This window comes from Sciurus carolinensis, chromosome 5, assembly GCF_902686445.1.
Source record: "Sciurus carolinensis chromosome 5, mSciCar1.2, whole genome shotgun sequence".
NCBI classification, from domain to species: Eukaryota; Metazoa; Chordata; class Mammalia; order Rodentia; family Sciuridae; genus Sciurus; species Sciurus carolinensis.
This window is the reverse complement of record NC_062217.1, coordinates 31,978,440-32,000,385: the sequence shown is the minus strand read 5'-3', so window position 1 is coordinate 32,000,385 and position 21,946 is coordinate 31,978,440. Positions and strand designations below refer to the sequence as shown.

At 36.9% G+C, this 21,946-nt stretch overlaps 1 protein-coding gene across 8 annotated transcripts in view; it reads left to right on the top strand.

Moving 5' to 3' along the window:
* The window catches only part of Dclk1 (doublecortin like kinase 1), a 335,028-nt gene that overhangs the window by 252,145 nt on the left and 60,937 nt on the right, over nucleotides 1-21,946 (top strand). For 4 of the 8 annotated variants that reach the window (XM_047552013.1, XM_047552011.1, XM_047552012.1 and 1 more), the window contains exon 6: nucleotides 6,914-7,008. In XM_047552013.1, coding sequence (XP_047407969.1) covers nucleotides 6,914-7,008 — 95 coding nt within the window. Of the gene's footprint in view, nucleotides 1-5,686; nucleotides 6,009-6,913; nucleotides 7,009-10,758; nucleotides 15,608-20,759 lie in introns of those variants that run through there. The other 4 variants (XR_007108673.1, XM_047552016.1, XM_047552015.1 and 1 more) reach the window with 4 other exon arrangements.

The following is a 21,946-nucleotide window of genomic DNA, read 5'->3' as shown; positions in this document are numbered from 1 at the left end:
CTGTGAGCTCATGGTTGCTAACTGGTAAAATGTTGACTGGGTGAGTGAACTGAGAAATACTAGAAGCTGATGAGCTTGCCTAGATTTTTTTGAGGCTTAAGGGACTAGCTCTAAGTTTTTATTTTAAAAATTCACACAGTCATGTCCCTTTCTTCCTCTCTTCTGTTCTTTCTTCTCCTCTTTTCTCATTGTTCTCAGCAAATGGGCCCTTTGGAAAAATTCAAAGCTCTGCATCACCTTAGGAGGGAGCACCTGTGAAGCTAGAATCAGGAAAGAACATCTTTTTCCTACTCTGTTAGATAGTCATCTCTCATCTTTTTGTATGCTTGTCTGTCCGTCCTTCCTTGAACTTCCTTGTTTCTTTCTTCTCAGCAATGCGGCAAGCAATGGACAAAGGTTGGGAAAAGAGATTTTAGGGAATTGACAGCCTCTATGAGGATTAGGGAGTAAGGAACAGTCTCAGGCTGGAAGCCAGACTCCCTGAGGAGATGTACCTCAGTTGCTGCCCCCTAAACCTACAGACACGCACACATATATGAACACATTCCCTCCCCTCAACCCAACAAGTGTAGGACAGAAATAAATGAGCCTCTCTGTGTGTTAAAAGCAGACAGGGAAACAGCAAGGTAGATTTTATGTCCAGAAAGTTACTCACTGTTGAAATAAAAAAAGAAGAGGAAGAAAAGAAGCGCCAGAATTTTGTGTTATAGCAAAAATGTTGAAGTTTATATATCCTTGAAAGAGTGTAAAAATGATCTGGCCTGAAGGATAAAAGACCTTATAGAAAAGAAGAAGGAAAATTAAGGCAAAAAAAACCAATAACCATTGAAGATTGTCACTTTGAAATTTATTTTCACTTAACAATCACTATTTTGTCATAAAATAAAATTCCCTATTAAGAAATTAATTTTAAATGTCTTCTTCATAAAGTAATACATTATCATCATTAAACATTTCAGAAATGTAGGAAAATCAACTGTCTATAGTTCTACCATTTAATATATATTTTCTAGTTTTTTCAATGTGTGCTTTTTACTTTGTTGTGACTTTGATAAGATATTAATAAAATCATCAAATTAGATTTTGTTTGATAACAGGACAAAATTACAAATACAAATACTTGGTAAAATCTTCTTATAAACAAAAGCAATGAGGATCAAATGGAGTTGTATAGACATTGTTTCTCATACCATAGCCATATTTAAATGCAGGAAAAGCTTGACAGAAAACATTTCAGGTACTCAGTCCCAGCAAACTTTCTTACTCTAAAAAGCAAGGAGAAGCCTTGTAGCCGGTGGTAGCAGGGTGTGTGAGTGGGTTTCCTGTCTGGCGTTTCTCCCAGCAGAGTTCATAACTACTTTATAGAAAGTTAAGAGTGATTTATAAATTATCCCTTTGTCCTCTCTTCATGTCCATGTTTGATAACAGCTTTGAGATCTATGCATCTAAAGAAAGAGAGGACAGATCAAAAGTTCATCAACTCTCTGATTTTGGTACAAAGAACCGACTCAGGTTGGGGTGGGGAATCATCTCTAAAGCTCTGATCTTTTATTTCAGTAGATTTAGTATTTTAAAATAGTCACATGTGTGTCTGTTCCCCCTCCCGCTTCTCCTCAGAGAGAACTAGATGTCCTTACTTAATTCCTTACAGATACTTAGTGTTTTAGGAGAGTCCCACTTCAACAGAAGTTTGATTTTCCCCATGAATTCTCATTTTATTCCTGGTGATATACACACTATAATGTTGGGTGATTCTACACCAATCCATACAGTTTCTGTGTGTTTTTTTTTTAATCCACTGTATTTAGCACAGTGTCCCCATATGCAAAAACACAATCAAAATTTGTTGAATGAAAAAAAAATTGCTCACCTTTTAATTAAATGGTCTTGCTTAGAAATCTCTAATTTTTGAATCAGTGTGAGATATTTAAAACCATTTAGCTTTCTCTTGGTGTATGAATCTTAGGAAGCAACTGTAAAGAGGAGAAACCTTTTAAGACCATAGAGGGTTTGCTCAATTAACAGACACATATATCTAAAGTCATTTAAAAGGAGTAATGAATCAGTCAAGGATGAGCCAAGTGTTTCCAAATGCCATAATGTTTTGAATACTTTCATATTCATTTATGAGCTTCCTGGAGAACAGGACTAATAAGAGTCTAGCCTGTACTTTGAGTACACTCTGTGTACTAATAGGTTGATATAGAATTCTGGCTTTTTGGCTTCAATTAGTAAAAAAGAGTAGGATCAACTGTCTGAAATGATGAAGGAAGAAGTGAATCTAGACACTTCATGAATAGTATTATTTATTATTAATGTGCTACACCAATACACAGTCATTCTTCCTCATCAACAGGGGTATATTCCAAGACATTCTATGGATGCTTGACACCTAAGAGAATACCAAACCCTACATATACTACATTTTTCCTATACATACCTACATTTGATAAAGTTTAGTTTATGAGTTAGTAAGAGATTAATAGCAATAACTAGTAATAAATACAACAGTTATAACAATGCACTGTAATGAAAGATTTTGAAAACTTATGACTGGTTTATTTCTGGAGTTTTCCATTTACTAATGTTTTTAGATAGCAATTGACCTCAGGTAACTGAAACTGCAGACAGTGAAACCACAGATGAGGAGAGACTACTGTGTACTGTTGGATCCCTGATAGGCATAGGTGACAGTTGAGTTGAAAGAATGTGTCATGGATGAGTGCTGGTAAGAGCTCTGTGGTCAGATTTCTTACACAGCCCTTTGGGGCCCAGTTATGTAACTGACCATCATGGTATCTGCTAATAATCCATCCTAAGGGTTAGCACTTTTCATTTAAGAGGTAACAAGCAGAGCAAGGGAATTCAGGATTGAAGGGAAATGTCCCCAGATAGATCTGAGTGAAGGAAACCAGGGCTGGGCACAAGGCAGTGGTGAATTCTTTACCAATTCTGAGTTCGGCGAATTTAGATTGAAATAATTCATTGTTAGACTTGGCTATTTAAGAATATCCACGCAAAGTTGAAAATTCTTCCCATTCAGGATAAAGAATTGTTTAATAAGGGCCTCTGGAAAATAATGCCAGTTGAATTTTAATAAGTACAAATAAATAAGTAACAAAGCTCTTCTCATTGGCACTCAGGGACTTGTGGTGTCACAGAACTAAAAGCAAGTGAACTCAATACAAGTGTCAAAATTACTTATGAAAGAAAACTATTCTAGCAATGATTCAACAAGAAGGAGTATAATACCTTCTGGGTGTCAAGAGCCCCTTTAAGAGGTTGCTAATGCTATTGGGGTTAAAAAGAGTCTGAAAAGACCTCTGAAACTAATAGCGCAGACTGTCCCCAAATTTCAGGTAGGTTGTGTTGTAAATCATAAATGATGTGTTTGGCATTTGAGTTTCATTTTTCCAGACACATGGTAATAGAAAGAAAGTACTGGACACAGTGTCTTTGAAAAAAGGAGGTGGGTCTGAGGTCCCCAGTGAGGAGAGAGACCTTGAGGTCCTCACTCTGCAGTGGAATGGAAATTCTGTGTTCCCCAAAGTGCCAGGACTGGTTGCTCCTGGGAAAAGTGCTAAGTCTTTTAAATGAGACATAACTGAGGTTCAGTTCTAGCTCTGCTGCCTTTCAGCTGTTTGTCTTTGAGCAAGTTACTTCTTTGAAAGTCAGTTTCTTCCTCTAAAACAGAAAAAGCAACACGGACCAGTGTGGCAGACTTGATGTCACATGAGGGCCTTCAGCTCAGTGTGTCCCAACTCTCTTATTCTCCCAAATTTGCTCCCTCTAATCTTCTTCAATCAATCCATTAGCAAATACTGTAGTCTAAAGTTTTTATCTCTTAAATATTTCTGCAACATTTCCATTTACTTCCTCCCTCATTGCCTACCCTGAACGAAACCTTACCACTATCTCTGGCCATAAGACCTTAATGTATCCCACTCTCTCCTACCTTGACATTCTCATAAGGATTAGCCTATGCCCAATATTGTTCTCCTCTACTCCATTCTTGGCAGGGCAAGAGCTCTTGAGAGCTCTTTAAAATGCAAACCCGGTCCCTTGGCACACACTTAAAATCATTCAATAACTTCTCTTTGCCCTTTGTATAAAAACCAAACTCCTTAGAATTAATTTTAATGCTTTGCACTTCCCACAGCCCATCTCTTCCTCCATCCTCATTCATAACTCCCTTCTCTCTCCACCTCCACCTATCTGTTGTGGCTAACTTATGCGGGTCTCTTCCATGAATGACACTAGCTCCTTCTTCCATGCCCAACCCTCACACACATGGTCTCCTGGAATTGAGACACAGTTCCCTCATTGTGCCCTCTGCAGAATCACCTGGCCAACTCCTTTACCCATGGCCCTCTCCAAAGGCCAACCTTGACTCTTTTGGTTGTAGACCTTCAGTGATTTGAACCTGTTAGAATTCCAATAGCAACACCCTGTACTTCCCCTCTCAAAATGCTGCATTGTAGTAACTAGTTTAGTTCTCTGATTTCCCCCTGGGGTGGAAGGCTGGTGCAGCTAGCCAAGGTGTAGTTTTGAATTTCCTAGGTTAGATTTTGACCTTTGTCCCCCATTTGCTTGTCAAATTGCTCATCGTCTTTATGACTCAATTTCCTCATCAGTGAAATGGAGAGAAATAATTATGTCTACCTCAGAGTCTTTGCGAGATTTAATTGAGATAATATGTATACCTATAAATGCATAAATGTGTGTGCATTTATGAAGATATAAGTGTATTGACTTATGCATACAAAATAAATTTTCAATAAACTGTAGTACATGTTTAATGGGTACTAAATACAAATGTATTGTTATTGTTTTGAATTTTAAAGCAAGGTATTTATGCTGAGGGCTGTTTTCCTCTTTTTCATTTCCCATTAACTTGGTAAGATTAGAGATCCCAGAGTAAAAAGTGTCAATATTAAGTTTGCTTCCTATTTGCTCATTTTCCTGTTCAGTCTGTGTATTCTTTAGGTATGACATAAAGAGGAAAGTAGACTAGAAGTGGGCACAGAATATATTACATTTGTAAAGCACATTCTCTGACCAACAGCAGGGTATCTCTTCCCTTGTTGGTTGTAGATTTTGCATCTGCCACAGTTCTATAGTCCTTGTCCATTACTGAGCCACTGACTGGGAAGACAGATGTGTGGAGTCTCAAGCATGAAGCTCATTCAGCAAAAAAAATCTGTAGTATACAAGTAAATTAAAGCATTCTCAGCTTTCCATTTCACTCTGAAAAGAAAAAAAAAAAAAAACTCCAGGTTTTTTTTAGTTGTTGTTGTTGTTTTGTTTTTTTTAAGGAGTCACCAAATACATTTCAAAGATGAAATTGCAAATTAGTGCAGCATGGGGTATGTGACATTCTTTTTATCGGTGCATAATAATTATACATGCACAGAACATACTGTGTGTGTGTGACATTTTTTTAAGGTCTTTGGAGGAGATGAAAACAAGGAGCTTTCCACTTTCATGGGCCGTTAACTTTTTGTGAAAATGTAGTTTAGGAAAAATCAATAAATACTGTACCTTGCCAGTGAATTTTGTGAGGGTGTCCTTATTACCTGGTAGTTGCCAGGGCTTTAAAAGAGTTATTGTCATTTGGATTCTCAGATGAGTCATTGGGGCTCTTGCCCCCAGAGGCACTTCATTATGATTCAGTGCAAAGGACTGAGAAGGCTGGGGCTTCCGGGAGTGAGTGTGTCAGTGGGGGTAGCCGGGGCTCCGCGTTGGCATGAGGCTTAATTGACACCTTTGATGTAGCCTAAGACAGAACCCGCACCTCCCACTGCTGCTGGGAAGACGTCAGCCCTACGCAGAAAAGGCATCTGCTGATGAATCCTGCATCTCATTCAGCTGCTCTGGGCGCAGCCTTAGCCATCCTTAACTAATCCAACCGCTTCCCATTTCCGCTGGTGCTCGGCTTAGTGCTGAGAGGAGCTCTTGCCTCTTGCCATTGTCAGGTCAAACACTGTCCATGTTAGAACTCATTGAAGGTAAGTGGAATGCACTGTCGCTCTCCCTCGTGGAAAGTGTCTGTCGTACACCTCCAGAATGTATGTCTCCTGCCTGGTTCTGCCTTACTCAGAGCGGACTGTAATGTCATTTTTACAAGTGAAATAGAGGCAACCTTATGTATCTTTATAAAGATCTTGTCTTTAGGTGTTTTATCTGTTCTTAGAGGCGATGCTACTTAGAGAAAAGATTTACTTATTTGAGTTCTGGGGGCTTTAGCTCAGTTTAATGACAATAGTGTATGAAAGTTGAGAATTAGGCAGAATTCCAGTGATTTGAACCTGCTAGAGAACAGCTTTTCTATTCCATGGTAGCACAGACAAACTGTGAGTTCTTCAGTGTCTGTGGCCAATTACTTTGTACTGTTTAAAGCAAGGCCATCAGAATCAGGCTGAGGGATGTATGGGGAACACATGGATGCAGGAACTTCCAGAAGTGATTAAATAATTATTTAAAAAAATATACACACACACACACACAGTGATCTGGGGATGCAACTTGTGAGCCGTGCTAATGTTTACTCCCACTGGGTTAGCATGGGGCATCTAAAGATGAATCTCACCGAAAATGACTCAAGACCTTAACAACACTCCTAAAATCTCTGTTGGCATAGATAGAGCCATTATTAATAAATTCATCAGCAAAGTTGTAAAAAGTGCATTTTAAAAATTATTATGTAACCTGCTGCTCTATTAAACACAGGATTCACAAAACAGTGAGTTTCTGAAGACAGTTATTCCCCTAAGGCTTTTCTCCACGATACAGATAAATGAATGTCTAAATTTTAACAGATGTCCCTCTCTGTTTGTTTCTCTGAGAAGATGAATTGTCATGAAAATTCTTTAACATGCCATTTTTCTCTCTGTGTGATTCTTTGTATTTCTAGTTAATGGAACCCCTGGTAGTCAGCTCTCCACTCCCCGCTCCGGCAAGTCGCCAAGCCCATCACCCACCAGTCCAGGAAGCCTGCGGAAGCAGAGGGTAAGGAAACAAGGAAGCTACCTGTTTAAGATCTGTCTGAGCCTTGATGCAAGAAACAAATAGTGCTGCTTGTCTCTAGGGAACAACCACACCAGGGCAGGGGGCGACAATAGGGGGTCACGTACCATTGCTGTGGTGTAGTGAGAACTCTGGGCTTTTAATTTCTCCATCAACTTGTTCCAGATCTTAAACTCTGAGAGGAATGTACATTGGCTGAATCACTTTTTAAATACTTTCCTCTCTTTTTTTGTTTTAAATGCACAGACTTTATTTGCACTCGCTTCTAAGCTTCCTTAATGGTAATGAATTTTATTAAAAATCATCACTGATCACCAGCCCCTTCAGGGAAAAGGAAAAGTGCTGTTTGTGGATGAAGGTCCTGTTGGGGAGTTGCTGTGTGACTTAGAATGGTGTTCCAGAGCAGCTCAGAGCTCCTGGTACAGGGACTGGGTACATAGGCTACATGGTTTTTGTGAATGAAACCCATATTGAGCTCATTCTCTCTCATCTCTACTTGTATTTATTTTGAGCTTCTTGTGTAATAACAGAGAAATTGGCTGAGCTTGGAGACCAAAGTGAAAAAGTTGCTGGAAACAGTGTTAGCTTCCGCATGTTTAGGAACAAGTGAGAGTTAGCTCTTCATTCCGGGTGGAAGAACTACTTAACTGTTCTGTCCTCTCACAACCTGTACTGTTTGTCCTTTCCAGTAAGACCAAGACAAGAATAAGAGAATTGGAGAGGGGAGTTGGGGAAAGTTCAAGGGAGAAAGTAGAAGACTCTCATGGTTCTGATTTCAAAATAAGGTGGGGGGAAGTTGTAACCTTAGTAGAGTTTATGATGGTAGTCACCGAATGTTTTAATAAGCAAGGTTCTTGGGGGCTATTGCATTCAGCTACTGGATTCTTGAATTTTGTTTCTTTTATTATGTGTTTTAAAATGATACTTCTTGGTTCCATAAATTTAAGCTTCACCCAAAATGGAAGCCCCTCACTTCAAGTCTCCTGCCCAGGTTGGATCTTTAGGCCAAAAGAACCATCAGTCATCTCAAAGTAGGGGACAAGGGGGACTTGGTCAGTCCCCAGTCCTACTGGGGATTGTAGCACCAGGTGTCAGGCTTTATTATCTTTCTCCACTGAATCACCTGGCATCAGGTGGAGCTTGTTTAGATTGTGGGACAGAGCCTGGGATCTGTTTCCAGCTTCTCCACTAAATGACCAGGTTTTCCTGGATAAGTCCATTATCCTCTCTAGGCCTCAGTTGGAAGAACAAAATAAAACAAGTCTCCTGCTAGATTGAAAACCCAATAACTCTATGCAGTTCCATTTGACTGTATTTGCCACGGTTTTCTACTCCGCTATAGTCTAAATGGGAATTTTAAAGTCCAGAAACATTAATGAATTTCTCAAAGAAGAATTGGCCAATTTCATTTAATCTCCTAAAGCCTACCTGTGAGTTAAGGAAGCATCTGTGTGGCCATTTCTTTCATTTAAATGTCACCCAGTAAGGCTCCAATCTATAGGGGCAGCATTAGATACAGCCCAAGAAGAATCCTCTTTCACAAAAATCCCCACCTCCTCTCTAAATGTATGCTTTGGAGAATACACCTAGCATAGAAATCCCTCTTTATTCTTTGATCCAATTAAACTCAGATTCCAGATTTATTGATGTAGCTTATATGTAGTTGTTGATATTGATAACAAATTAAGAGTAAGAATGCCTACTATAGATGCAAGTTGCATGTTGCTTATGAAGACCCCTTCATGTTGGGTGGAAAGCTTTGCTCAGGTTTCCTTTGTTGGCAGAATGAGGTTAAAATGTGCATCTTTGCCCTCTGTATTCCCCACTTCACTAGGATTTGTCCAACTGAGGCAGAAAATTTCCATCTAGCTGTGTAGTCATTGGCTTATATAATTAACATTTTTAGCACTTGGGAAATGATTATAAGGTGTGGTTCTCTGACAGATCCTTCATTTTGCCATTTAAACTACCATTGCAAGCATGATCCTTGACACAGAGAGAAAGAAATCCCATTTGGGTTTTTTTTTTTGGCGGGGGGCAGGTGGGGAAGGCTTATCGCCATCTGAAAACATTTATTAAGCACATGTTGTGAGCAGGACACTGGATATATTCAAAGATGGTTTGGTTTCCAAGCTTTTGAATTTAGCTGCATTCATTCAAAGATGGTTCTGGTTTTAAGCCTTTGAATTTATGAACATCCTCCATCTATGTACCATGTCAGTGCATGGAGACATTCCCAGCTGCCTTAGTGAAAGGGCTTTCATCTTGGTGTGTAGACAACTACATCAAGTAACCCCTCCCAGTCAAAATAGGCCGAGAATATCCCTAAAAACTGATCCTGTTTCAAATTTGGTTAATATCCTTCTCAAATGGTTGGCTATAGTCCTGTGCAGGAAATACTGAAATAAGTGAAAGATGGTGTGTGCTAAAAGAAGACACTTCAAAGAATAAATTAACTTTTTTTATTGCAAATTAGAAAACAGTAGCTACTTCTATTTTTTCCCTTCTGTGTTGCCTAGCAACATAACCAGGAAAATGAGTTGGCTTCCCCCATCTCAATACACACATGCACACACACATACATACACTTCTTATCCCTTTTAAAATAGAGGAATGTAAAGATGTTTTCTTTTTTTAAGAAATATCAAGAAATTTGACTGCCTTCTTAACAAATAAGAAAATCTGTATTTTTACTTGTATTATAATTTAGTCAGCTGTTTTTTACCTTAAAATCATGTTTTTATGTTACTTCTGCTGATGTTTTAGAATAGGCTTAAAAATAAAAGTCTGCCTATAATTCATAAACATATTTGTGGCACAAATTCCCTCCCTCAATTTTTCCAACACTGTTACTTCAATTGCTCTCTAGAAGTGTCTGAATAGTCACAGAAGGGGACCTTGGAGGCTCTTTTCCCGTCCATGAACTTTTCTTGGTCCCATTTTTTAAAACATCAGGGCAAAATACATTATAGCTATGTAGGTTGAATGAAGCTCCCCTTTAAACTCCCACGTCATTGACTTTTGTAGATTATCTGATCAGTCAGATGATGTGAGGAGTGGGTGGTACAAAATAGGGGGGAAAAAACCAACTGTAGACTCTCTGCAGATCTGAGGTGGTTGCTTGGCTACCAATAGAGATCTAATAGCAGAAAAGGGCAGGAGGGAAGGATATGGGCAAGTAGTTGGGGAACAAGGAGGAGACTGGGAAGGAATGGGGTAACTATGCATTCTTCCTGTCATCCAAACATAAAATTTTGAAAAGGCAGCATTTACTGGGTTTATGCTCTGTGTAAATGCAACACCTGGGTTGCTGCTCTGGGACAAGTATATACTGAATGCCAGCTGGGGCTCCTAATAAATTATTTTTTGAGGTAAGCACATTCCTCTTATACCCAGAATCGGAAGGAAATGTTCATGGAAGAATTGCCTAGCACAGAGTAGCTGAATTGGCCTTGTAAACCTCTGGAACCAGAACTCAACTAAACACAGCAAACAAAAGCTCACAAATAGATTAGGCCGCATTTTTTTCTGGTTGATAAGGTGACATCTGCATTGTTATCTCTATGTAGATGGCTTCTCTGTTGTTATTTTTTCTCTTCTCCAAAGCTGATGACTTTGGGAGGTCTAATTATATTAGAAACCAAGGATGCCCATTCAGGATTGCTCCTAGGAGAGCAACAGGGCACCCACGAGAGCCAAGTAAACGAATCTGTACCGCCCTTCATCTTACAGGACCTGTACCGCCCCCTCTCATCGGATGATTTGGACTCAGTAGGAGACTCAGTGTAAAAGACACAATGGAGCAATGTATATGGTTTGTGATTGGGTGAAGGTTCACGTTTCCTAAGCAAACGTCTAACAGCAAAATGCACAAAAGAGTTTTGCATACTTTAAAATAGTAAAGACCAAATCATACAAAATACAATATGTAGGCATTTTGTATTCATGATATTTGTCCTTGAAGGAAAGATTTTTTTTTTTAAATATCTCCTCCCTTTGATTCGATTACAGGGAGTTTGAACACAATATTGCTCAATTGCTGAGATTTCTGTGTGAGACCTGGCTGTAGAAAACTTTCATATATGGATCCAATATTGAGTACAGGAACATGCTAACAATGGAGCATTGTAGAAGCATCATTTCCATAGATGGGGTTCTCTTTTTAATTGTAAGAAAACATACCATACAATTTTTCTGTACTTGTTGTAAAGCAGCACAAAAATGGCACTAGCAAACATTTTTTTCTTAAAGTTGTATTCTTTGTAAAATTTGGATAACTATTTTTTGAGCTACTTTTATTATAAAATAATGAAAATATTAAATTAGACTTTTTTCTTTCTGGATAGAAAAAACTTCTTATGATTTTGTGGGTTAATATAGTTAAGGGGAAAAAACATGTCAAGGACACATCTCTTGAAGATTACCATTGAACATTAGAAACTTGTTTTTGTCAAATTTCATTTTTTAAAATTGTCATTTTTTGGAAACAACATAAATAGAGTTTAATCTATATAAAAATATGAGGAACTTATTCAATGGTACTGCTATAAATGATATAATTCTTCCCTACAACCGTATATATGATTTTCAAATGTGTAAAGCCTGCAGCTTGGATTTTTATCTTTTAACACACAGAGCTTAAAAGAAATGCCAAGACTTCTAAAAACAAATTAATTTTGAGAATCCAAATTCCCTGAAATGGTGCTATATAAATTAGGCCAAAATTATCTAATTGTTCATTTTGATAAATCCTGAATTTTGCTATTGTTTTGGAAATGTTCATATGCAAAACTCCTTTTGTGTTAAATCAAGTAAGTCTGATTATAACCCATTGTCAAACATTAACCTACTAATTCTGCTCTCAGTCTTCTATTTTAAAAATTATAGTCAGCTTTGCTTAAACATAAAACAATTATTTTTAAACCTGAATGTTAGAAATTAATTTAATGTGTATGGTCTATTGTGTGTAAGTCATATCCTGTGATCATTTACTTCTACTAGTTCAAACACTAACAATTTAAGACTTATAAAGCATGGTTTGATATTCTCCAGGCTTGACATATCTCAGTAGGTGATAAATTTAAAATGTATTATGCCATTTGGAGGATTTTATTTGAATTTTTTTTCAAATTATACTTCAAAACAATTTGAAAACATTTGATTCAAGATGGAGAGAAATTCAGTTGTCATACAGTGTTTTAAATGTTATTGATTTATCTCTTTGGTAAATTGTTCAACTAGCAAATTTTACCATCTGGTTTATAGTTACCTATGTTACCATCTCACTTTACAAGTGAATTAAATATTCCAACCAAAAGAAGAAAAAAAAAAAAGTCCAGGCAATCTAACAGCATTTGAAAACTTAGCCCTATAATAATTAGTGCCTCATTATCCTGTCTGTTGGAGAGAAAGACACTTCTCTGGCAGGTTATTCGAGAACTGCAAACTGAACCATTCCATCTTGAAAGAACAGTTCATAATAATACCTGTTCCAGACCTCAGGTTTTAAAACTGTTTCCAATAGAAATGAACAGAGACTCCTGCTGAGATCAAAAGACTGCTTTGTCTTAGCTGAAACAGTAAACATCTGTGAGGCTGCCTCTGCTGGTGTCTGTTTTAGTTATGTCTTTGTAAAATGCATTACTTAATACAGTTGAGTCCATAAAAGATTAGTATGTATTTAACTAAACTGTCAAAAATGCAGAGAAAGCAGTGGAACAGTTAACTTAAATCTGGTGGGGTCAGATGGTGCAGAACAAAAATAAATTCCAGTAATTTCAACTTCCCTGCACTGTCAATCTTATGGACAACTACTGCTTAGAGAGGTCCAATAAATGCTATTTGTTCTGTATAAGTGGCAGATATTGCCAATTGATATAAAGCCCACGGCTTTGTTTAGACACGGCAAAAAGAAACTGGACTTATACTAATTGCCGATAGATATCATGGCCAACTTTCCATTCAAGCCGTTCCAAGGGAAATGCTATTCCACAGCATTTAATCTTTTGAACATATGACTTTTATTAAAGGACTGTTCAGGGGCAATATATATCATTTACTTTTTGAAACTAAAGTCCCTCCGAGATTGAAATAGCACACCACTTATAGACTTTGAGATCTTTCTCTATGCAGTGCATAATTCTATTACACAAAAGCAGAAATAGAAAATCCTTAGCAACAAACCATAAGTTTTCAGTTCATTGCTGGAACCAAATTGGTGATTTATAGGCACTTAAGATTTGCTTACTTACAGAATTCTTTTGCAAAATTAGACACTGAATTTTAAAATTGATCTACTGAGCAGGAGAGCACTCCAGCAAAAGCCATGCATTTTTTTTTCCTTACGGTAATCCTTAAAAGTGCTTTGAAGATCTTGTGCTATAGTGGAAAGCTTGAAACTTTCTCATTTGCACTCACTTTTTATTTCTTAGATATAGATATTGTAGAAAAATGTATTAGAAACATTTCCCTGCTTTCAGCATTTTAGAAGTGTAAAACCTAGTAATATAAAAAATGTGGAGTTCAGTGCAAACTCAAAAGACTACAGGTGTGAAAGCCATGTGGGATATTCTTCTTTGTTTTGCCTCATCAACTAAATGGGGGAAATTTAAAGTGTTTCTGTACTGCCATAGACTTTTAAGAAGATTCAGGTTCACCCAACTGTGTACATCCCTGCATAAATATATTAGCTCATCTAAATATTTCAAAACCAAGTAACATTTTCTAAAACATTTGTACCAGCATTAATGTACCATACAGAGTCCCTGAGTTAATCAACAGGGATATTCCAGTGGCATCTCTTGAAGATCTATACATGATGGGCTTTTTCTTTTTTTCAAATTAAAAACAAAAGTATAAAAGCCATATCTCTAAATAAAAGTGAATGAGAATGGAGAAGAATATTCCTAAAAAAATGAATCCACATATTTTGCCTATTGGATTATTAAATTTTTCATAGTGGCCATATATCTATACAGGTGTGTGGGTGTTTTGTGAATTTGCAGGGCTCAGTGTGTCCGTGGGTGTGCCTATGTAAGTATTCATGTATGTGTATAGACCATAAATAGCAAAGTATGGTATTTGTGACACAGTCTTATAAGTTACTGGCTCTTATAGAATCATACGTAAACCTTTATATCATAAAGTGCTACACTGTGACATATCATTTGGAACACATTTAAGTTCAAAAACTCTTTGTCAAACTCATATGACAAAATGTTTCTTAATATTCAGATGTACTGATTTATCCAAAAAAAATGAAATCTGGATAAACAAAAATTGAAATCTAGACAAATCCAATATTGTGTCAACTATTAAATAACACATTAATATTTATATTTTAATGTCTTGGTGTTTGATTCCTTAAAATGATTGAATACTGTAACTGATGTTTTCCTATTTTGTGTGTGTATTGATGACTGTAGTGATTGTCAATCAATATTCACTAAAAAAAAATATTGGTTTGTAGAGTTGTAAGGAGAAGAATATTATGTTAAAACAAATAGAAGAGACTCCAAAGTGTGTTTGATTTGAAGTAAGCTTAATAACAAAGCCAGATAACCTGTAAGGCAATTCTGTATGTTCTTTTAAGTCATTATTCTAAACTGTTGACATATTTTGAATATACCTGCTCTATGTGTGTATATATTCACATAAATATATACACACTTGAAAATGCTAATTGGTTGAATTTACTGTGTGTACATTTGCTCATTTATGCATATTTTTGTTAGCCTTGCTAGCCCCTCTAATTGTGCATGTTAGTGACAACTGTATTTGATTGAGATATCCTACAATGGTATAGTGTGAAAATTTGAGACATATTGAATTGAGTATACCAATTGCCTGATACAGTTTGCTCTGCTGTCAGCTGAAAAATATTTGTAATTTTGTGCCTGTAATGCATGTGGAAAAAATAGGAAGTCAGAGGCCCTTACAGTAATTTTTAAGGGTGCATGATATATGTGTCTTTAAAATGTGGTTCATTTTAGTAAAGAGGATGGATAAATTCCAAGATAGTATAAATGATGCATGTAATACATGGGTGTTTGTATTATATATGGCCACAAAATGTTTTTGAAGCCAGGGTAGTATCAGAAGGTTTATAGGCAAAAAACTATGAAAGTTAATTTTCTTTTGATGTGTGTTTTAAGGAGTTTATACTCATCCATAAGCAAGGAATTGAGTTTATTTTTTTCTAAGGATTCTTTACTTTGAAATACACTATGAATGTTACAAATTTGGGTAAGCTTTTTATAAAGAGGTGACATACTTTCTGCTTACAATTTGAGTTGCTTGGATGTGTATTCTCCTCTTAGAAAAAAGAGCATTTGGTGTTAAAAACATTTTTGAACAGCAATATATTTTAATCCATCTCATCAGGCCATCAGCGGAGTTTTGTAGAACCAAGAATTAATGAAATGTTTCATTGAACTACCCAGTTTTGAACGTTCCATCACTTTGTGCTGTGGTTTCATTGTAAATGTTGTACCTTGTATTTCACAACAGACCATGTTATTCCTCTTGAAGTTAACTTTGTGACACTTACCATCTTAGAATAACTATATAATAAACAGGAAAAACTGCCTATGTTGTTCAGTGAGTTTTTTTCAGAAAACTTAATGACTAGATATTGGATTTGAAGTGACTGCATGGAGTAAAGGTGACTTGATGACCATGTAGATGGCATTCTTGTGATTAAATCAGCAAGTGATGCTTGAGATACTGCAGAATAGCACCATGGGACATCCAAAGTATAAAATATAATAAAAGCAAAGTAAGAAAATTATGTGATGAGGAATTCTGTTTCAGTTGGTTGCATTAAAATCAGTAATATGCCTTCCTCTAACGGTTGTCTTAAGGTGAATTTGTTGGACAAATTGGCAACTGGTTGGAAAAAAAAGAAATTAACATGCATTTTTTTTAAAATATGAGCTGTATTCTGGGCTTAAAGGTCATCTAATTTGCAGATGAAAATTTTACATGTGTACATGTTTATATGTATGTGTATGTATGCAAGCTATTTATTTTAAAAGCATAGATAAATAAATATATTCAATATAGTTAATTAATGCTAAAACTTGATTCTTCAACTTTAGCTTAGGACAAAATTCATAACATTAGCTCATTCATAATATAATATAAAGGAGAATAAAAAATTCTGCTGGCCAAGTTAGAAAAAAATACATTAAAACTATTATAAGCCAGGTGTGGTGATTCACACCTGCAATTCCAGCAACTCAAGAAACCGAGACAGGAGGATCAGAAGTTCAAGGCTAGCCTCAACTGTTTAGTGAAGACCTTAGCAACATAGTGAGACTCTGTCTCAAAATAAAAGGGCTGAGGATTTTTAACTTTAGAATCAATTGACTCTAACTGGCTGTCTTTCTTATTTCCTTGATAAATTTAATCAGTGTCCAGAGCAATAATGTACAACTGGAGGGAATATTTCCAGATTTACAAAATTGCCACAGGATATTCATACTTTCTTCTTAATAGAACCAGAACTTCAAGTAAACACAGCAGGTACCTGGAAGAATAGTGAGTTCCCTCATTATAGGTTGGGAACCCCCATTTCAGAGAGCTACTCTACCCAGAGGGAATACATGAGATGACTTCCTGGTCCCCATCCAAACTATGATCTCATGAAGAGTAACTCGCCAGCAGGCATGTCGTAGCTACCCAATGGCACAGTCTTTTCAAGACAAATGCTTCAGATTGTGAGTTATATATCTTTGGACTTGCTCCAAAACACTAATTTCTCAAATACATAGATCTTGACCTGCATGTATAGTGATTGGAAAATAGAGGCCAAGAAGACCACCTGATACAACAAACAGATGAATCGAATTACAAATAAATTCATTGATGTTTTAAAAAAAATCTTAGCTCCCGTTGCTTTACTAGCATAGACGTGATACCAAAATTCCCATTTTCTTTTTCTCCTCCTCTCAGTTAACCAAAACTTTATGAAATTTAAGATCTTCATTAATTTTATAATATTCACTGTTAGTTACATGATATGCCATAAAGTTTATTTTAGGCTGAACATATTATGAAGAATGCAGATAAAGGAATTTGGAAAAAAAGGCATTTCCTTTTTGCCTTTTTTCAAAAACAGGGTTTCTTATTAGTCATTGCAGATTAATGTCATAAACTTATTTTGTAACCACCTGGGGAAAAATAAATTTGTGGTTTTTCTGTATTACATAGGATTCTACTGGTCTCAAGCTTCCTACACCAATATTACTATTTAATGTTGTTCTATCAGGTCATCTTCAAAGCCTCTGTAGACCTAAAGCCAAAATTACCAAGAGAGCTGTTAGAGTTTGTTAAATGTTTATGGCTTATGTTTTCTTTATAAAGTTGATCCAGAAACCAATGACCATGACCACTTGATTTCTAAATTTCTTTTAACCATTTCCCAAATCAACATTTACTGTCGGCCAAGACACAGTGTGACATGGAAATAGTACAATAATCTAGCCAAAACTAAAACTGTCTGCTGAGATTTGTCTACCTCTGTTGTATCAGTTGGATATTTTCCATATCTTGAGGCAGCATGGACCCCAGCTGCGTGACAACATCAATACAAGTGGCAGGAGTAACTCACAACATTTAAAATGAACTGTTTTTTTAAACTACATAGTCATCAGATACATCTTGGTAAAATGTGGTTAGAGCTGTTATGTCAGCTTTCTCACTTACTTCAAAAAGTGTGATGTGTTCTCCATCTGTTTTCATGATCCCAAGCTAACTAGCTACATTTAGGATGTGTTCTTACTTAGGGCGGTCCTTTTATGAAGGTGTGCCATAAAAGTATCCAGGTGTCAGCAACCTGCCCGGATGGTTCCCATTAAGCCTGTTTGGAGGTGATGACATTTCAAATGTCACAACACCTCTCAGAGTTGCTAATTGCATTAAATTCTGAAATAACTGTATGCTTTTTACTGTACACCCAGATGCCTTGGAATTAGCAAACTGACTGAAGCAAACATAAAATCTTATCAGCATGCACCTTCTAAAATGTCTTACCTGCTCAGAAAAACTAAATAGGTAAATCAGTTTCATTTAGAAGCCATCAAAACTAGAGGTGGACTTTTCAGCTTTTGTTAGTCATAAGTTTTAAAGTCTAGCAAATATCATTAGGTCAATTCCAAAGAGTAAGAACTTACACATTTTCTGTTTACTATTACCAAAATCCTTCAGTCAGATTTGTGGGTAAAAACCAAATGTTCCAAGAGAATCTAAGTTACAATACGTGGGTTAGTGACAGTCATACTTAAGGGCCATGCTGATTACTGAAATGACTTCAACTGAGAAAGAGAGAGAGCAAAAATGTTAAGTGACAACATCAGGATCCAAAGAATAACAGACTGGAAGAATATGAATGTAATAAAGGGGACATTTAATGTTAATAAATGTGAAACCTTGGACTTGCTCCAAAACACTAATTTCTCAAATACAGATTAGGGAAAGGAGACACACCTGTGAGCTCAGTGGAAGGTTAAAGCACATGGCACCCTTGATAAAACAATATGATCTTGAAGGGAATTAATATTGTATTTATGAGAAAGAAAACTCTGCCCCCTCTATGCTCTGACTGGTCAGAACACACCTAGAAAGTTGCATTCAGTTTTAAGCATCAGCTTTAAAGAGAGCTGAGTATGTCCACAGGAGGGTGAAGGAGTCATGGAGCTCTGTCACAGGATAAACATCCAGAGGAGCTGGGAATATGCAAATTGAGAGAACAGACCCAGGAGTCCATGGCTGTTCTGAATACCTACAGAACTGTCATGTGAAGATGAACTGGATTTGTACTGGCTGATGCTAAAGATAAGAGGCAGGAACAATCAATGGAAAATAAAGAGGGACATGATTTTAATGTAACTTAAGGAACTTCTACTTTGCCCCATATTAATAATTAAGGGTTGCCTCTGGGAGTAACAAGTTCAGTACTGTAATGTTTGGACACAAGCCATCTGACCACCCAGCTGAATTCTTTGTAGTGGAGAAGTTGATGGAAGTGGGATAGAATAGGTAATATTTAAGGTCCATTCCAGTCCCTCAAGTTCTTCAAACCCATAAATGGTCATGGCCATTGTCTGGGAAAAACATGTAGTAGTCACCATTTTCTTTGAGGAAAAAAAAAATAACACAATTAGAAGTTTAATACAGTGATTTTACTCTATTTGATCATAATAAGCAAAACAGGAACTTTCCAAAGTACCCTGTTTATAAGTAAATAATTTTTTCTCTTGAAACTGTCAATCATCTGCTATCCTCGGACAGCAGGAAATTGGAAACTACCTGTGACTTATTTTCAAAAGCACAAAACTAAAGTTGAAAATAAGTAATTGTCAACATAAACAAACTTGCGTTAACCCTACTGGTTTTTTGTTTGTTTGTTTCTTTGTTTATTTGGGTTTTTTTTTTTTGTTTTGTTTTTTTTCTAAACAGAGCCTAAAAACCTTGAGGGATTTTTATTCATGTGGTAGAGAAAACACAGCTGGCATTGTGGCACGCATTCAGGGCAACCAACGTTTGGTGGCACTGTCGAAAGTGAAATTCATGGGTTGATAAGGCAGTTTAGTGAATAATGCATTTATAAAATGTTACAGTTTAAAAGATGTTTTCATATACTTTGGGTCCGAGTCCAGCATTGAGTACCTGATGTTCTTATTAAAAGAACAAGCTTTTGGAACTGAGTATAGAAATTGTGGGCTTATTTGCTAGGAAACACACTGCTGGTCTGTTAGTTTGGGGTGCTTGATGAAAGAGTGTGTCTTTGTATTCTAAAATTTAAAACACTGCATGACAAGGCAGCACTTGCCACCTCAACCCACAATGTGTCTACCTAATTAAACACCCCTTGTGATGCTGCTGGGAGAAATTCAAGGACCAGAGAGCCCAGAAGAGAAGGCCTCCATGCTAGACACTTCTTGAATGTTTTTCTGATCTGCAGCGACAGGGGTGATAAAGGATCTCACTGTTCTGGAAAACATATACCTTCCCCTCAAATGTGGTCATGTTAATGTTTATTTTCTCCAGTTATCAACATACTAAATCTGCCTTGTCTCAGCCTCCTGTCCCAGTAATATAAATTCAAGGTTTTCACAAATAGACATTCATAAAATTCAGCAGAGCACGGTGTAGAAGTTTATATGTTTACAGTCCCTCTGACCAAATGGGTTATGAATCCACAGTTAGTGTCACACTAAAACAAACTGTTTTGAGGCTAGGATCTGAATTCCTCTTTCTAGCCTAACCTGTGCCAAATTGGTGCTACCAGTCACCAAGAGAAGTTGGATGAGAGAACATGGTGGGGGAAAAAAAAAAAGCAAATCAAGTCGTCAGGCTTATTGATGGGTGATTTTGATTTTGATGATGCTGGAAAATAAGGGGCATAGCATACAAATTTAATGACAGTCAGGGATATACAAGAGTAATGGCAGAATTTCTAGAATATCCTATAAGATATTTCATCCCAATCACGTCAACTCTCAGTGTTGATGGTTGATGAAATCATCCTATGGGATTGCTTATCTTTGTCACAGCCAAGAGAATATTTTGTGGTGCTTATTTCAAATGGCCCTGCAATGATTTAGGTAGCCTTTTCCCCAACTATATCAATCTTTTCTATGAAAACTAAAATCATTTAATTTCCTCTGCAGGAGACAGTTGAGTACAATGTACTATATAAAACCTCTCTTAACCCTTTACTTTGTGTACAGTTAAAGCTGGATGGAAAGGGGAGGAGGTTGAAGGGAAGCAGGTAAGCAGAGGAAAAGTAGGTCAAGTTTGCTTCTTGTCCCCTCTTCAAATCAATTCAACTACAGATGCTCTTTCCCTTCTCTCTGCTCCACAGACAGCCAGCACCATGAGCCAAAGCCGCCCCCTCACCGCCTCCTGCTCCCATCAGGCCAATCAAGTGGATAAACCCAGGGAAACAGAAGGAAGATCTTTTAGGACGAGCTGTATTCACTATTAGAAATAGCAGTGCGATGTGAAAATTGTTTTTTCAAGAAATAGAGGCAGAGATGGAAATATTCATTGTTAAAGTACCGGCCCCTAGCCAAACATAATATTCAAGAATTGGTTTTATTTTGTCTTTTGAGCTCTCCAGTATAGTTGTTACCCTGTTCGTTGTCAGGGATCTTGAGTCAAAATCCATCAAAGCTACAAGGGAATCACCAGACCTAGGTTTTTATTCTTGTTTTTTCTTTTTGTAAATTTTTTAAAATTTTTAGTTGCAGATGGACGCAATACCCTTATTTATTTTTATGTGGTGCTGAGGATCGAACCCTGTTCCTCATGCATGCTAGGCAAGCCCTCTGCCACTGAGCCACAACCCCAGCCCCTGTTCTTGTTTTTAACCTCGAACATATTATGTAACATTTAACAAACTGATAACCTGTTTAAGGCTTGTGTCTTTATCTCTAAGTGGAATTAACAAATCCATTCTTTTGCCTTTCTCCTAAAGTCTTTAGGAGACTTCGGAGTCTTTATTTTATTTTTGTAGGATATCTCATTAAAAAACTGGAGAGAATTTTTTCTATGGCAAGAATAGAAAAGATAGTGGATAAGATCAGAATGGTATCATATTTAGTCTCCTTTGCCAACAGACTGTCTGAGGTGAGATTCTTAAAATCTGCCAAACCCAAACTATGCGCTAAAGGCTGCTAATTTTGAGAAAAAGGAATAAGAAGTCATGGAATATCCAGGTCTCCAATGATAAGCCTGACCAGTCAACACAACCTACTACTGGTTAATAGTCGGGGAGGGAGGTGTGGCCCCCTTTTCCAAATGTGAAAATCAAACCTCCCTGAGTATCGGTGAAGCTCTCCGCTGAGATGCTGGGCTGGGTGTCACACGTGGAGATTCAGTCACGCTGACACGAGGTTTTTATTTTCTGTTTCTG